This window comes from Podarcis filfolensis, assembly GCF_964270895.1.
Source record: "Podarcis filfolensis genome assembly, chromosome: 1".
NCBI lineage: Eukaryota > Metazoa > Chordata > Lepidosauria > Squamata > Lacertidae > Podarcis > Podarcis filfolensis.
In genome coordinates, this window is record NC_139604.1 from 126,210,343 (window position 1) to 126,228,279 (window position 17,937).

At 43.9% G+C, this 17,937-nt stretch overlaps 2 protein-coding genes across 10 annotated transcripts in view; one reads left to right on the plus strand and one right to left on the minus strand.

The window, feature by feature from the left end:
* Positions 1-17,937, plus strand: part of SGPP1 (sphingosine-1-phosphate phosphatase 1) — a 40,631-nt gene that overhangs the window by 12,786 nt on the left and 9,908 nt on the right. Inside the window, exons 1-2 of one of the 4 annotated variants that reach the window (XM_083617324.1) lie at positions 6,422-6,719; positions 7,252-8,036. In XM_083617324.1, the coding sequence (XP_083473450.1) occupies positions 7,323-8,036 (714 nt within the window). In that variant the 5' untranslated portion in view covers positions 6,422-6,719; positions 7,252-7,322. Of the gene's footprint in view, positions 1-6,421; positions 6,720-7,251; positions 8,037-17,937 lie in introns of those variants that run through there. The other 3 variants (XM_083617326.1, XM_083617325.1, XM_083617327.1) reach the window with 3 other exon arrangements.
* The window catches only part of LOC310764323 (uncharacterized protein), a 41,543-nt gene continuing 30,534 nt past the window's right edge, over positions 6,929-17,937 (minus strand). For 3 of the 6 annotated variants that reach the window (XM_083617963.1, XM_083617962.1, XM_083617961.1), the window contains exon 2: positions 7,176-7,237. Coding sequence is in view for 2 of the 6 variants with exons in the window: in XM_083617959.1 (XP_083474085.1) it covers positions 7,151-7,237 (87 nt within the window). In the remaining 4 variants the exon portion in view is untranslated. Of the gene's footprint in view, positions 7,238-11,036; positions 11,560-17,937 lie in introns of those variants that run through there. The other 3 variants (XM_083617959.1, XM_083617960.1, XR_014549122.1) reach the window with 2 other exon arrangements.

Below are 17,937 nucleotides of genomic sequence, written 5' to 3' on the forward strand. Positions count from 1 at the left end.
TTTCTGTGAGTGCCTGCTTATTTTCCTACATGAATTGCTTCCCACAAATGCCTTGAAGTGATTGCACAATTTAAAAAAGCCAACAGCAAGAACAGTTGCACTATTTCATATTGTAAAACAATTGCGACAATTTAAAACACATGTAAAGGTAAGAGAGTCTGTGTACTGGTCCAGTAATCGCTTCCGCTGCGCCACCAGCAACAGTTCTCTTTGCAGAGCATTAATTAAGTCCAGTGCAGAGATTCTTGTTGCAGTACAAGCTTCAAAGTCTCAGCAGCAAAGAAATAACGACACAGGGAAGCCTGTCTTTCCAAAGACAGGTTTATTGCAGAAAGATAACAGAAACACCTCCGGAGCTTTCAGACATTTTTGCTTCACGCCCCACAGGCAGAGAAAACAAACACTCTTTATATACTGAGCAACTTAACAACTTAACGAGCTTGACTACTTAAAGTCACATGACATTGCTAACTTGCCAGCGTCTTAGGTTTCACACCTTAACAAAAGGTACCCCTGACCATTAGGTCCAGTCGCAGACAACTCTGGGGTTGCAGCACTCATCTCGCTCTATAAGCCGAGGGAGCCGGCGTTTGTCCACAGAAAGCTTCCGGATCACGTGGCCAGCATGACTAAGCCACTTATGGCGAACCAGAGCAGTGCACGGAAATGCCGTTTACCTTCCCGCCCGAGCAGTACCTATTTATCTACTTGCACTGGTGTGCTTTCGAACTGCTAGGTGGGCAGGAGCTGGAACCGAGCAATAGGAGCGCGCCCTGTTGCGGGGATTCGAACCACTGACCTTCCAATCGGCAAGCCCTAGGCTCAGTGGTTTAGACCACAGCGCCACCCGCGTCCACCCCCCAAAATGTACACATAAGTAAAGTTATGTTGTATTATCATATTTCCGTATTGCATTAGATTGTTATAAGGTGTACACTCCTTGTTTCTTCAGCTTGTAAACCACCTTGGCTATTGTAAGATAGAAGGACGGTATACAAATTAAAAGCGATGATGATTTTTGTGTGTGAAAACAATGTCAAATCCAATGACAGGCAATAGGCTAGAATAAATATCTCCATTTCAAAGTCTTCTTGAAAAAGGAAGATCTTCACTGGACATCAAAAAGACAAGAGAGGCAGCACCTTTCTGATATGCATTTTTTTGGTCATTGGTTTTATTTAACACAATGTATGTACCGCTTGATTGTTGTAAAACTTCTAAGTGGTTTACAATTGATATTAAAATTATAAATAAAAATAGTAAAACAGCATTTCAAAATAATTAACAATATGAGGTAGTAATGAAACACATTGATATCTTTTGCCCAAACAGAAATGTTTTAAGCAGGTGCTGGAAAGAGCACAACAAGGGCACCTGCTTAATGTCAATAGGCAGGGAGTTCCACTGTCCTAAAAGATTGTTTTCACAGCCGTGAATTAGGTGGTACTGTATTAGTTCCACAAATCGAAGCTGTAAGCTGAACATTTTTTTGGTGAAGTGAAGGGTGTTATAGAAATATGTTGAACAAACAAACCAGCAAAGTAACTTTTAACTAAAGTGAGCCACAAAAGGCAGGGAACTAAGGCTATGTACACATTAGTGGCTTGAAAGACAGCAAGGTGATCTTCCAGTTTCTCAAAGTTCTGTACATGCCAGGGAAGGGGCAGAGATAACTTCACCAGTTGCCCATTAACTGATTTGTTTCCCTCCAATTCACTGAAGCTGTCATCGGGGCAAGTCACCGGCTGCCTGAAATGCAGGCAGCTCAGCCTGACCTCTGCTTCCGAGGGCAGAAGCTGATTTGAGGGAAAGGGCATCAGACAGGATCCAGATGGATTGTGGCTCACGTCATACGTACTTTGGCTTCAACCGCCAGTTGTGGGAGCGGAATGAAGCTGGAGTGAACATTGATGTGTGTACACAAGCCAAGCAAAGAAAAGGGATTGGGTGGGCATTTGTTGACTTTTAAAGCGAAAAAAAATTGCCAATTGACTGAATTGTAGGCTGTCTGATGCAGTGGTACCTCAGGTTACATATGCTTCAGGTTACACACTCCGCTAACCCAGAAATAGTGTTCCAGGTTAAGAACTTTGCTTCAGGATGAGAACAGAAATCGTGCTCCGGCAGTGCGGCGGCAGCGGAGGGCCCCATTAGCTAAAGTGGTGCTTCAGGTTAAGAACAGTTTCAGGTTAAGAACGGACCTCCGGAACGAATTAAGTACTTAACCTGAGGTACCACTGTATATGATTTGTGGATTTGCAAAAAAGAAAAATGGGGGGGAAAGGTCCCTAGGTAAGAAGCAATGCCAAACGTTTGTCTCTTCCATACGCAGAAACCAAATATGCAAGAATGAGTAATAATAGTAATAGGAAGAAGAATAATTTTTTTATTTGCACCCTGCCCACCTGACTGGGTTTTCCCAGCCACTCTGGAGTGTCAACAGATGCCGGGATGCTAACATTTTCTGTACCTTGCCCTCAGCCACAACTAGGCCGGGCTGCTGGGAGGGAGGCAGACACTATATCCTAGTCATAGTCTTACAACAGCTGGGCAAAGTCCTCAGGCAGTCTCAGGAAATGGAGGTTCACCTTTTACGCAGAGGCAGAGAAAGCTTACGCCGTGTTCAAAACCTTTCATATACACTATTTGTGCATTAAATACACACACACACACTGGTCTTCAAAACAGCTTATAATTAAAAGCCACACAGAGGTAATTTATAATTACACTAGCATTATTATCATAATAATGTCAGAAACATCTTTGTTCTGCCAAGCATTTTTACAGAATTCATTTGACTCTGTGTTCATCATTTGTTTGGCATTTCATGATTTTATAATCTTACGTTATTTTTAATTATTTTATTGTTCTCCTGGTCTTGTGGGCCACGTTCTTTGCTGTCCCTGACTTGTGGAAGGCAGAAACAGGATTGAAGAGGACCTTAACAGATTGGAGAACTAGGCGCAACCTAACAAAACGAATTTCAATAGGGACAAATGTAAAGTTCTGCACTTAGGCAGGAAGAACCAGATGCACAAATATAGGATGGGGGACACCTGGCTCAGTAGCAGTACATGTAAAAAAAGGATCTAGGGGTCTTGGTGGACCACAAGCTTAACATGAGTCCACAGTGTGATGCAGCAGCAAAAAAAAAAAAAGCTAATGCTATTCTAGGCTGCATCAACAGAAGTAGAGTGGTACCTCGGGTTACATACGCTTCAGGTTACAGACTCTGCTAACCCAGAAATAGTACCTCGGGTTAAGAACTTTGCTTCAGGATGAGAACAGAAATTGTGCTCTGGCGACGGCAGCAAGAGGCCCCATTAGCTAAAGTGGTGCTTCAGGTTAAGAACAGTTTCAGGTTAAGAACGGACCTCCGGAACGAATTAAGTACTTAACCTGAGGTACCACTGTATAGTGTTCAGATCAAGGGAAGTAATAGTAGTTCTCTAGGTAAAGGTAAAGGTACTGGTGTTTGTCCGCACTTTGATGTGCTTTCGAACTGCTAGGTTGGCAGGAGCTGGGACCGAGCAACGGGAGCTCACCCCGTCGAGGGGATTCGAACAGCCGACCTTCTGATTGGCAAGCCCTAGGCTCTGTGGTTTAGACCACAACGTCACCCACATTCCTATTTTGCCGTAATTAGCTCTCTATTTTGCCGTAATTAGACCACACTCGTAATACTGTGTCCAATTTTGGGCGTCACAAGTTGGAATGTGTGCAGAGGAAGGTGACCAAGATGAAGAAGGGTCTGGAAACCAAGCTTTATGCCCCTAGGTGGTTGTCACCAATGGAAGCTAAGGAAGTGAAAAAACTTAATATGGAATCTAAATGGCCAAAATATTGGGAAATTATAGAACATGAGGAGGGAAAAGTGAAATTGCAGAGCTATGAGAAACTGAAGTCAAAAGTAAGAGACTGGCTACATTATTACCTGATAAATGAAGTTTTCAAACAGGACAGGAAAATTGGTTTTCAGGTGGAGAGATCAAAACTAGAAACAGAACTCTTGGAACCCAATACTAAGAATTTGTCAAGAATGTATAACTTGCTGTTGAAATGGAATACACAGGATGAGACGGTTAAATCAGCTATGATTAAATGGGCACAAGACATTGGTCATGACATCATGTTTGCTGACTGGGAACAGTTATGGACTACCGGTATAAAATTCACGGCATGTAATGCCTTAAGAGAGAACATTATGAAAATGATGTACAGGTGGTACATGACCCCAGTCAAGCTTGCAAAAATTTATCATACGCCCAATAATAAATGCTGGAAATGTAAGGAAACTGAAGGTACTTTTTACCACCTTTGGTGGACGTGCCCAAGGATCAAGGCCTTCTGGGAAATGATCTATAATGAAATTAAGAAGGTACTTAAGTGTACCTTTCATAAGAAACCAGAGGCCTTCCTCCTGGGCATGGTAGGCCAATTGGTGTCAAGGAAAGACAGGATGTTTTTTATGTATGCTACAACAGCAGCAAGAGTTCTTCTAGCAAAGTATTGGAAGACACAAGAACTACCCACGCTGGAAGAGTGGCAGACGAAAGTGATTGATTATATGGGACTGGCCGAGATGACTGGCAGAATCCGCGACCAAGGGAAAGAGACGGTGGAAGAAGATTGGAAGAAATTTAAAGTTTATCTTAAGAATTGTTGTAAAATTAATGAGTGCTAAAATGTCATGGGTAATGTAAAACAGAATTGCAGTGATAAATAATTGGGTAAGAGGAAAAAGATTAGAAACTGAATTACAAGTATTGAAATTAGGGGTTGCTGGAAAAGTCTAAAACAGGGATGCAGAAAAGGGAGGTATGGGGAAGTCGTGGAAACAAGGTTCAAGAAAGAGAGGTTAAGAAATTATATGTGTTTATATGTTTGTCTGTTTATGTGTCGTCAATTGTTAGTTGTATTGTGTTTTATTATATGTTGTAAAACCAATAAAAATTTATTATAAAAAAAAGGAAACCAAGCTTTATGAGGAACAGTTGAAGGAGCTGGATATGTTTTGCCTGGAAAAGAGGACACTGAGAGGAGAGTATGATAGCTGTCTTCAAATATCTTAAGGGCTGTCACATGGAGGAGGGAACAAGCCTGGTTTTTCCTGCTCTGGAGGGCAGGATTCAAACCATGGCTTCCGAATCTCCTTTCTTGCAAGGAGATTCTGACTAAGGCTCAGGAAGAACTTTATGACAGTAAGAGCTGTTATGGAACAGACTCCCACGAGAGGTGGTGGACTCTCCTTCCTTGGAGGTTTTCAAGCAGAGGTTGGATGACCATCTGTCATGCATGTGTTAGCCGAGTTCCCTGCATGGCAGGGGGTTGGACTAGATCAGGGTTTCCCAAACTTGAGTCTCCAGTTGTTTTGGGACTACAACTGCCACCATCCCTAGCTAGCAGGACCAGTGGTCAGGGATGATGGGAGTTGTAGTCCCAAAACAGCTGGAGACCCAAGTTTGGGAAACACTGGACTAGATGACCCTTGGGGGAATCTTGCAACTCTAAGATTCCATGATGCATTCTAGGACCTGGGAGACAATTCCATAATTACAGTATTGTTGTTGTTTAGTCGTTTAGTCGTGTCCGACTCTTCGTGACCCTATGGACCAGAGCACACCAGGCACTCCTGTCTTCCACTGCCTCCCGCAGTTTGGTCAAACTCATGTTGGTAGCTTCGCGAACACTGTCCAACCATCTCGTCCTCTGTCGTCCCCTTCTCCTTGTGCTCTCCATCTTTCCCAACATCGGGGTCTTTTACAGGGAGTCTTCTCTTCTCATGAGGTGGCCAAAGTCTTGGAGCCTCAGCTTCAGGATCTGTCCTTCCAGTGAGCACTCAGGGCTGATTTCCTTAAGAATGGATCGGTCTGATCTTCTTGCAGTCCATGGGACTCTCAAGATGTTGAGCTTCAGACCATATTTTGCGCTCTCCCCTTTGACCCTCATTAAAAGCTTCTTTAATTCCTCCTCACTTTCTTCCATCAAGGTTGCGTCATCTGCATATCTGAGGTTGTTGATATTTCTTCCGGCAATCTGAATTCCGGCTAGGGATTCATCCAGCCCAGCCTTTCGCATGATGAATTCTGCATATAAGTTAAATAAGCAGGGAGACATTATACAGCCTTGCCGTACTCCTTTCCCAATTTTGAGCCAATCAGTTGTTCCATATCCAGTTCTAACTGTAGCTTACAGTATAGGAAACAGCTATTTACCACTCCCCCCCCCAAAAAAATAATAATAATTAAAAACACTTTCAATTCTATTTGATTTATTTATTTTAAATCTCCTTTAGCCCTACTTTAATCAATCAATCAATCAATCAATCAATCAATGTGGTAGGAGGGGACAGTTTCCAGCTTGGGGGGGGGGAAGGGTAAGGGGCTAGCGAAAGGCTTCTGTCCTTCTGCGCATGCGTGGCAGGCGCGCCGCCGCCGCCGCCGCCGCCGCGCGCTCCCGATCTCTCCCCTCCCTCCCATCCTCGGCGGCTCCTTTCTCCTTCTCTCTCTTCCCTCGCGCCCACGTTCCCGCGGCTCCAACCGCCTCTCGGGCGGGAGGGGTGGGAGGGGAACGAGGCCACTGCGCGTGCGCGCTCCGTCTGAGTGGCGGCGCCTCCTCGGGCGGCAGGCGGGACTTGGGCGCTGGAGCCGAGGGAGGGAGAGCTGAGAGGACCGGCGGACGGAGCAGCGGACTGACGCGACGCCGGGACGGAATGACGGGTAGAGCAGCCCTGGCCGAGCGCCCCCTCCCCTCGACGCCCTCCCCGTCAGGACCGCGCCCCCACCCCACATTTCTTCTCCCCCCCCACCCGCCCCTCGCCTCTCCCCCCCTACCCCCACCCCCCACTGAGGCGTTTCCCCAGCGCCTGAGGTAACCCCCGACCCCAAAGTCAGGGCCTCCCCCCACCCCACATCCTCCGCCCCACCGCCTGCCCTGCCCTCCCCCAACCCCACTTTCCTCGTGCAGCCAAAACCCCACTAATCTCCCTCTTTCTCGCCTCCCCCCAGTTTCTGTGGCTTGGGGGGGAGGGGGCAGCCAAAGTCCTTTGGAGCAGGAACCCCCCATAAGCCCAAGCCCCCCCATTTCCTCCTCTCCTCCACCCCCAGGGGATGGGCTCCCGACCTCTTCGCTGGACCCCCCCAAACATTTTTTAAAAAAGGTTTATCTCTTTTTTAAAATAGGTGCTTGTATATATGCATGATGTATGTATGAAACCGCTCTTGACGCTCTTCCGAATCTCTCTCCCCACAGTGCAGCACCCCTGATTTTGGACTCGCCTTCCTAAGCCGACAGCTGCCTCCTCCTGGCCGGAGCCCTTCAGGATGTCCTCCTTGCGCCGCCTGGCCGACTGCCTGCAGGATTCGGAGAAGGTCGCCGCTTTCCAGAGGCTGTGCGGCGTGCAAGCGCCCCCAGAGTGGGGGGCTGCCCTTTCTCCCCCCCGGCCCCTGGAGCCCGGGGCCCCGGTGGCCAACGGGAACTGCCCGGCCACCCAGCCGGATGGGGCGAACGACGGGAGGTGCCGCTTCCAAGGCCCCTGCAATGTGGGCGAGAAGGGCGACGTGTGGCACTCGAACGGGGTGCTCTCCGGGGGAGCCTGCGGTGGGGTGGAAGCCCAGATCAAGCCCCCAAAGAAAGAGGAGAAGCCTGGGCTCGGGGTTCCCAAAAAGCAGCCTCGGCGCAACTCTCTGACTGGGGAAATGATATGCCAGGATTTCACCATCCGTAGCCCCTTCCTCTATTACCTGTTCAGCCTGGGCACGGAGCTGGGCAACGAGCTCTTCTACATCCTCTTTTTCCCCTTCTGCATCTGGAACCTGGATGCTTGGCTGGGCAGGAGGCTCATCATCGTTTGGGTCTGGGTCATGTACCTGGGCCAGTGTACCAAGGACCTTATCCGTTGGCCCAGACCTGCATCCCCACCCGTAGTCAAGCTGGAGGTTTTCTACAACTCCGAGTACAGCATGCCTTCTACGCATGCCATGTCGGGCACTGCCATCCCAGTGACATTACTGTTGTTCAGCTATGGACGGTGGCAGGTAAGAGAACCACCCCCCCCACACGTGTGTAAGGTGTTCAGTCAAGGTTGCTGTGTTATCGGTGGAACAGTCTGGTGGAAATACAAAATAGTACTCTTTTAAAAAGTCATTTTACTCAGTAAGTGTTAAAACAAAAGCATTGCTTTAAAAAAATTATCCAGTAGGTGTTTAGGTAGTTGGGAGGCTTGATCTTTATATAGTACTTCCAGGATTAGAATGCTGACAAACTTGGTAGGTTTTTTTTTTTTTATGGGGACAGTATGCCCTGCTGAGTTACGAACAGCAGGGTCTCTTGTTAAAGTTTCATTTTGTTAACTGTGAGTTATTGTATCTTCTGGCACTACGCATGCTTTTACTCTGTGGGAGTTAGGCTGGAAATCAGGTGATTTATATAGGCCACAGAAGGATTTGAAAATGTGTTTGAAGTCATTTTCGCTTTCTTCAGTTAGGAAAGTAAATACACTTTCCACAAGGCCTATCTGTATTAGAATCTTATAGCCATTTACAGACTTGCGTAGACTAATAAAACACCCCAGCGTTCCTCCTACTTCCTCTAAATATCTCTAGTTTCGAACTACATTGCTAGACTGACATGCAGTAACTTCTGATTTTAATTGTAGATGAAGGCTGCAGCCCTTTGCAAAATTACTTGGAAATAAGCTGCCTTGAATTCCAGTTAAATTCCTAGCTTAAAGAAGCCCTGATTTGAAACTACAAATGGAGAGTGCAAATTTAACAGTGCTATCCTATGTAAGTTTTTTTGGATGTAAATCTCGCATCCAGTGGGGCTTCTAGGTGAGTGTGCATGGGGTTGTATCCTGCTTCCAAGTAAACTGCTACATGAGTGCACTGCAAGTAGTTTGCAAACTTTGGCTGTGGTGTCACTCCAGTCACCACTAACCAGTCACATGAAACAGCTAGTGGCCCTGGATGAGAAAATTCACATATGTATCTGTGTCAAAAGATTGATTTTGGCAGTTCACTGGTGCATGGATAAGCATCTGTTGCAGGTATGATTGTGTTTCCGGATGCATACATGCTTTTGCATCAGCTGATTTCCTTTAGGTTTTGAAGCTTTTGAGTTTCTGCCTCCTTCAGAATACAGTGGTATCTCGGGTTAAGAACTTAATTCGTTCTGGAGGTCCGTTCTTAACCTGAAACACCACTTTAGCTAATGGGGCCTCCCGCTGCTGCACGATTTCTGTTCTCATCCTGAAGCAAAGTTCTTAACCTGAAGTACTATTTCTAGGTTAGCGGAGTCTGTAACCTGAAGCGTCTGTAACCCGAGGTACCACTGTACACTGCAAAATTTGTGCTTTATTTTTATGTTGCCTTTCATGTTATGGGTCCATAAAGCAACTGTAAATTATTGGTAGCCATCTGCTGGAGTTGGCCAAACCTGGGATGTACCAGCTGGAGAACATCTTGGAATAGAGATTATGCTGTTTTCTTGCTACTTATTGTGTCACATTTCTGGACAAAGTTCTTCTTTTCAGCCATCACGATGTTCCTTCAGCCCTTTGCACTCAATAAGAAACCCAGTGAGTGATGACTGAAAACATGCAAACCTATTGTGAAGACCTGTTCTGTGGAGGCTATTTCTTTCACAGATGTGCAACTCCCATAATATTGGTTAATGTAAAAACCCCTCAAACCTTGCCCCTTCTTCCACCTGTGTTGCCCACCAGTTGTATACTATTTTGAGTAACTGGGTTTTCTATCCAGCTATAGTAGGATTATCCTGCACAGTATATGTGAAAACAGTCTGAGAAATGTCCAGAATAAGGAGGGATCTGGATTATGGAAATTGGAATAGAATATACTGTGCTTTGATGCCAAATAATGCATTTTAAATTTATTTAGTTACTTGGTTGTTTACATTTATATAGCACCTTCTTTCCATCATGAAACCCAAGGTGACACACACATTGTTCCCAGGAGGTCTCCCATCTGGCAAATATGGACCAGCAAAACTAAAACGTTTGTTCCGTTAAAGTGAATAAAGGATTTGGGTTTTACGCTTCCCTAAAGTGTTAATTTTGTCTAATCTTCCAGGGAAATGCTCTTAAAGGGAAGGTTCTTTGATAGAAAGTGAAAGGTTTTAGTTTTGGATTATATGGTTAATAGTTAATGAAATCCTGACTAGTGTTTCCATTGCCCATGAGTACTTCATGAGGATTTCAAGCTGTGCAAGGAAAGGAGTGCATGTGAGACATGAAGCTGATGTGAGCAAGCTTTAGAGAGGTGATTATGTTTACATTTATAAAGTACTAACAATATTCTAAGCACCATACAGATATTAAAAGACTATACAGTATCTACTGCAAGCTCACTATTGAATAGGCGCAATAGAAGAGGAAAGCAAGCAGGTGCTCTTTTTCTGGCCAGTGGATGGGGCCAGATAGGTTTCTGCCTTCTGAATATGTTCTTTCTGAGAGCAGGGGGTGCAGCTCCTCAGTGGCCTACTGTTTACATAATATAATATAATATAATATAATATAATATATAATATAATATAATATAATATAATATAATATAAATTCCCTCTATTTTCAAAGTCCAGGTGTAAGTGCTGTTGCTTGCATACCCAAATTGGTGCCACTCATGCACAAGATGAAGATTATCAACATACTTTGGGGGACCTCAAGGTTTACAGAAATACAAAACGGGAGTTCATGATGGCTGGGAGTTTGTTAAGAGGGAGATAGTAAAAGCACAACTTCAGGCAATACCAATGAGACGGAAACATGGAAGGTGCCTAAAGAAGCCAGGGTGGCTATCTAAAGAACTTTTAACTGAGTTAAGATTAAAAAAGAATGTGTACAAAAAATGGAAAAGGGGGGAAACCACCAAAGAGGAATTCAAACAAATAGCCAGCACGTGTAGACACAAAGTCAGAAAAGCTAAAGCACAGAATGAACTCAGGCTTGCTAGAGAGGTTAAAAGCAACAAAAAAGGCTTTTATGGGTATGTTCGTAGCAAAAGGAAGAACAAAGAAACAGTGGGGTCACTCAGAGGAGAAGATGGTGAAATGCAAACAGGGGACACAGAAAGGGCTGAACTCCTCAATGCCTTCTTTGCCTCAGTCTTCTCCGATAAAGAAAACAATGCCCGACCTGAAGAATTTGGAGCAAATGATTCAGCAGAGGAAACACAGCCCAGAATAACTAAGGAGATAGTACAAGAATACTTGGCTAGTCTAGATGTATTCAAGTCTCCAGGGCCAGATGAACTGCATCCAAGAGTATTAAAAGAACTGGCAGATGTGATTTCAGAACCACTGGCAGTCATCTTTGAGAATTCCTGGAGAACAGGCGAAGTCCCGGCAGACTGGAGGAGGGCAAATGTTGTCCCTATTTTCAAAAAGGGGAAAAGAGAGGACCCAAATAATTACCGCCCAGTCAGTCTGACATCAATACCAGGGAAGATTCTGGAGCAGATCATTAAGCAAACAGTCTGTGAGCACCTAGAAAGGAATGCTGTGATCACCAATAGTCAGCATGGATTTCTGAAAAATAAGTCATGTCAGACGAACCTGATCTCGTTTTTTGACAGAATTACAAGCCTGGTAGATGAAGGGAATGCAGTGGATGTAGCCTACCTTGATTTCAGCAAGGCATTTGACAAGGTGCCCCATGATATTCTTGTAAAGAAGCTGGTAAAATGCGGTCTTGACTATGCTACCACTCAGTGGATTTGTAACTGGCTGACTGACCGAACCCAAAGGGTGCTCATCAATGGTTCCTCTTCATCCTGGAGAAGAGTGACTAGTGGGGTGCCACAGGGTTCTGTCTTGGGCCCGGTCTTATTCAACATCTTTATCAACGACTTGGATGATGGACTCAAGGGCATCCTGATCAAATTTGCAGATGACACCAAACTGGGAGGGGTGGCTAACACCCCAGAGGACAGGATCACACTTCAAAACGACCTTGACAGATTAGAGAACTGGGCCAAAACAAACAAGATGAATTTTAACAGGGAGAAATGTAAAGTATTGCACTTGGGCAAAAAAAAATGAGAGGCTTGAGAGCAGTACATGTGAAAAGGATCTAGGAGTCTTGGTTGACCACAAACTTGACATGAGCCAACAGTGTGACGCGGCAGCTAAAAAAGCCAATGCAATTCTGGGCTGCATCAATAGGAGTATAGCATCTAGGTCAAGGGAAGTAATAGTGCCACTGTATTCTGCTCTGGTCAGACCTCACCTGGAGTACTGTGTCCAGTTCTGGGCACCACAGTTCAAGAAGGACACTGACAAACTGGAACATGTCCAGAGGAGGGCAACCAAAATGGTCAAAGGCCTGGAAACGATGCCTTATGAGGAACGGCTAAGGGAGCTGGGCATGTTTAGCCTGGAGAAGAGGAGGTTAAGGGGTGATATGATAGCCATGTTCAAATATATAAAAGGATGTCACATAGAGGAGGGAGAAAGGTTGTTTTCTGCTGCTCCAGAGAAGCGGACACGGAGCAATGGATCCAAACTACAAGAAAGAAGATTCCACCTAAACATTAGGAAGAATTTCCTGACAGTAAGAGCTGTTCGACAGTGGAATTTGCTGCCAAGGAGTGTGGTGGAGTCTCCTTCTTTGGAGGTCTTTAAGCAGAGGCTTGACAACCATATGTCAGGAGTGCTCTGATGGTGTTTCCTGCTTGGCAGGGGGTTGGACTCGATGGCCCTTGTGGTCTCTTCCAACTCTATGATTCTATGATTCTATGATTCTAAAACACTGCAAGATTTTATTGGCAGTGATCCTTGACCCTACAAGTTACTAATTTTTCATTTCTGTGCTGGGCAATTTAATAGATGCTGTAGATTGTCTTAAGCACAGTAAAAGGAAGTCAGGTCATGATTGGCACTTGTGCTGTTGAAAGCTGTCCAATTTGTTGTTTTATTTATTATAGCAATTTATATCTCACCTTCCCTGCAGGGAGATCAAAGTGAGGTATAAGTTTTTCTCCCTCCCCATACCATCCTCATAACAACCATGTTGTTATGGTTGGACAGGTAGGTTGGTCTGAGAAATGGTGACTGGCCAGCTGTGCTTCATGGGTGACTAGGGGTTTGAACCTGTGTCTCCCATGTGCCAGTTCAACATGTTAAACACCACACACTGCACTGCCACTATGAATAAAATGATCCGGTATTGGGCTACCCCAATAATTTTAAGGGGTTGCGTACTTCTTAACCTTTTTTTCCTGTTTACGTGTTTGAGGATTCCAGACAATTGAGCTCAATACTTTTGAAAATGGCATAAAAGATATAGAAAATTCTGCTCCAAAATAGTTGATTTTAAATGCAACATTTTGAGAGTTTATTGACTACTTAAGTAGACAGTGATATCTTCCATTATTTATCTGATCCTATTCTAAATCCTGCCAACCTAGCAGTTCAAAAGCATGTCAAAGTGCAAGTAGATAAATAGGTACCGCTCTGTCAGGAAGGTAAACGGCGTTTCCGTGCGCTGCTCTGGTTCGCCAGAAGCGGCTTAGTCATGCTGGCCACATGACCCGGAAGCTGTACGCCAGCTCCCTCGGCCAATAAAGCGAGATGAGCGCAGCAACCCCAGAGTCGGTCACGACTGGACCTAATGGTCAGGGGTCCCTTTATCTTTACCTATTCTAAATTAGATAGAACTATAGAGGAAGTTTGTAGTCCCATGCAATGATTTGCCCGGCTCTAATGCCAATCTAGAGTATATTCCCAGCTAGTCAGATTGGGTTTTCTCATTACATGTTGTTTTGCTCTATAACTCGGGTGTCAACTGTGCTCATGTCTGCAATATGAACAGTTGGCACAAAAAAGTTGAAAGCACTTGGATTTAATTCTTGATTTTTTATTTTTTTAAAAAGTCTGACCCTGGGTCATAAACATTTGAGATGAAGTGTTTCCTTAGGAATACTTCTGAAACTATTGTTCTGTTATTAAAAGCTGTTGGCAGTAGCTCAGCCTAGAAAAAGAGGAACTCTTCAGGAAAGCTTTTCTTCCGTGCCTCCAATCAGGATTGCAAGAGGATGTAATACAAAACACACAAGGAATTTCCTAACTACGAATGGTCTAATGGGCAACATGTTTGTTAAAAGGGAGGGGGTGGGAGAAATACCACTCCAATCACTGGCTTGATGAAGAAACTTACAATTAGACTCTTTTCCACTTGAGCTGTCTTAGTCAAGATTTCTGTGAATGCTGCCAAGTTGCAGCTTCCTGTTAAAATGTTTTAAAATGTTGATCTCAAACATAATTGAATAAAAAAGCAAATGCCGATAATCTTTTAAGTAACTGAGACTGCAATCCTAAGCACACTTTACTGGTGGTGAGCCTCAAATGAACATAGTGGGACATACTTCTGAGTGCATGTGTAAGATTGTGCTGTAAAATAAGTTTCAACTTTTTCTGATTCTGATCTGCAGGGCTTCTCACTAGTCTCACTCCATGTGCACGTGGGGATTACACCACAACTGTCCGTTCACCACAGAAGCCAAGCATACATTAGTATGCACATTATATGCACGCACAAAAAACATAAAGATTGCCTCCAAAACAGGTTTCTGTTAATTTATTTTATTATTGTATTTTGAGGTATTTATATGCCAGGTTTCATAGGATCTTACAGATGGAAGGGACCCAAGGGTAATCTAGTCCAAACCCCTGCAATGCAGGAATCTCAGCTAAAGCCACTCATTTATACTCTGAGAGTGGCCTACAAAGTTTCCAAACTGGCTGTGAAAGACACATGTAGGTGGAACAGCTGCTGGCTGTGGGATAACAACCAGTTTAGAAATGACTCCTTGATGAGATTTTTCAGTGGTGACACTCCCTGTAGTGTGGATGATACTTTTTCATATTTTAGGAGAGTTTTAAAAGGATTTCCAGGATTCCATCACTAATTTAATGGATATGTTTGTGTGCATCTTTCTTTTCCTTCTATATTCATAACTGCAGTGGTTTCTACTTAAAGACAGAATAGTTACAGCAACTTGTTTCTGAGAATACAACAGTTGGGATTCACTACAAGCCCTGTCAGTGGAAGCCCTTTGCAAGCACTTCTGCTTGTGCAACAGGGCTTTCCTCCCTCTGCTCCCTCCATGCTCCCTAAAGGTGGCTTGGTGGTGGTGGGGAAGTTCAGGAGAACCTCCACAGCGTTGTGTGGGTGGAGCAGGGTTCGAAATTAGCTGGGCACCAGGCACCTTTTGCACCTAAAGATTCTCCATTTGCGAGCACCTCAAAAAGTCTGGGTGCCGTTTTTTGTGCCTGGCTGACACGCAAGGATTACTGAAATGTATGTGCTTTGAAGCCTCAACATATATGTTAAGGATAGACAATATGTTAAGGAGTTTAACAATAAAGAGCAGAGTGTTTTGAAAACCAATATTTTTATTGGTACCAATATTTTTATTGTCAACACCAAATTAAACATGTATTAACAATTTCTGCTAAAAATGTGATATTAACAATGTGTCACATGAATTGCTTATCAAAATCCATGCTTATCAAAATAATAAATAAAAAGTGTTGCGGGGGGGGGGTGACTAGACATTCTGTTTCGGTGCCTACAACCCAGGTCTCAGGAGCCATTTGGCTGCTAGCTTTCTATCCCAGCATCTAACATTGGTGGAATATGAAAGGTTCACAATACTACAAGATTCTTGCTCTCACTGTCAGTCTGGGAAACAGTTGTTAAAAACATGCAGAAACAGGAAGTCTGTCAAGGTGTGAGAATGTTACTGTTGGAAATTAAAGTTTTTTCCAGTTCTTCTAAGTTATCGCAGTTAACAGACAGGCTGTTTTGAATGTATGTTGGCTATGTGTACTTCTTATAAGTTATCGCAGTTAACAGACAGGTTGTTTTGAATGTACCGTATGTTGGCTATGTGTACCGCTTTATGCATACTGCTATGAGAGAGGTTTTATCAGTCTATTGTGGCGGTGTCAGATGAATCCTATGAGACTGCCATACTTTCACTCTAATTTATTTGAATAGCTATTTGCTGTTGTTAGTGGTAAAATAAAAGAGTTGACAGGTGTATCACCTGAGGGCTTTCACTGATCCAAGGTGCCACATGGCTAGCTGGATCAGGTGATAAGGGCTAGACTAGAGGCAGTGAAGTATCTGGAAACAAGGGTGGCTAGTTCAAAAATTCAAAATTCAAATGTTTCATCAAATATCACAGGAAGTAATCTTTTGCACCTTTGAAGCCAATGAATTCATATGCAGGGTATAAGGAGTTGCTTTTTTTTGTTTTGTTTAGAATATTGTACTCTTCCAAAGGTTCTTGTCCTGTTCAAAGACACTGTTTTTTCTTGTGAAAAAATACATTTTTGTGGACAGGGGAAAAGGGTTCTATACACAAAACTAGCTTACAAAAGAGCCAAAGCACACATGAACATCACTATGTGTACTGCACTAGGTAGCAGAGATGTCACTACCCTTTTTATATAATTCCTACTTTTTATGGCTGCAACATTATGAAACAAACAAAGCCACAGTATGCCCCAAACAGAAAAAAATAGCCCCCTTAACTTAATACTAATAAAGATCCATACTACTGTACAGACCAAAATGCAAATACTAGCTGCATTACACAGACTCGCTTCTAGATCGGTGGAGGCCAACATTTTTAGTAAGTGTGCCAGAAATGAAATCTAAAGTAAGCAGTAGCAAAGTTTGGCTGCACACTGCAAGTGCATATCTCAAGCCTGGAATGGTTTTGTGCCCAATCTACTGAACCAGTGAGCAGTAGCAGTACAATTTTGGGTGAGGCAGGTAGGAATGTGGAGTTGACTTTATTCCAGAGCCAAGTCCCTGCTCTTTTCCAGGAGTGGCAGGACACCTTGTGCTGCTTATGATAACCATACTACAAACAGTCTACTACTGTTAGGAGGTTCTCGCTTCCTAGTGCCATTGTGAGGGCATTCTTGTGCAGAGAATGGGCAGGAAGGCAGTGCTGAGCCACCTCATTCCTTCCCTGCAAATGTCTTCCCTATAAATTTTGACCTGTATTTTTACTGCAGCCTGGGACTAGAAATAGGCTCCAGTTTAGGAAACACGGCAGGGGGACAATAAGAGCAGATGATTCCTTTCCACACCAGCCAATTCTCCCTTGCAGGTGCCCTCCAGATTCACTTCACCTCAGCAGACATAGGCTGGGGAGCCTGTACAGCTGAAGTAACATCTAATTCTTTCCTTGGATATCCCTTGTTCTCCTCACGAAATTTCAGCTTCCAGGGCTCCCTGGTTTAAACAATGGCATGAAAACCACGTGAACATTGCAATAAACTGTCAGAACCGCAGTTTCTTTTTCAAATTCATCTTTAGAGAAATGGCTTCTGTAGAAACTGAAGCTGTGGGGAACTGGCAAATACTGTTTACGTGATAGAGGAAATTAAACGATGAATGAAATGAAACCAAGGCTTGGAAACATGCCACACGTCCTGTGGCAGCTTCCCTTTTGAGGCTTTGTAATGCACCGTAGCAAACATTATTCAGCGTTAGAAGGGTGTTGTATGCATCCAGTCTTGTACAGTGCAGCATCTACAATATTGTGGCTGACAAAAGCATTTGTGGCTCTTTGTGGGATATAATGTAATAGAGGTTGAGGACATGCAAAATATATATTCTTTTTAAGTTTGGCTCGGGGGCCCTTGCTTTACAACACTTGATAATAGACATCAGTGAAAACTGTTCCCTAAATAGCTTGGAAGAATTCAGTATTTTTGTTCTTCCTCTGTACTGTAGACATCAACTTGGCTAAATAGCATGGTTGGATAAAATCATAAAGATCGGATATTATTGCAGCACAGGTTTGATATTATTGCAGCAAAAACACAAAGCACAGGACAGCAGATGTTCCAGGAGTTGTCCTGTCTACAATTTACTTATATTTACTTATTTTTGAAAAC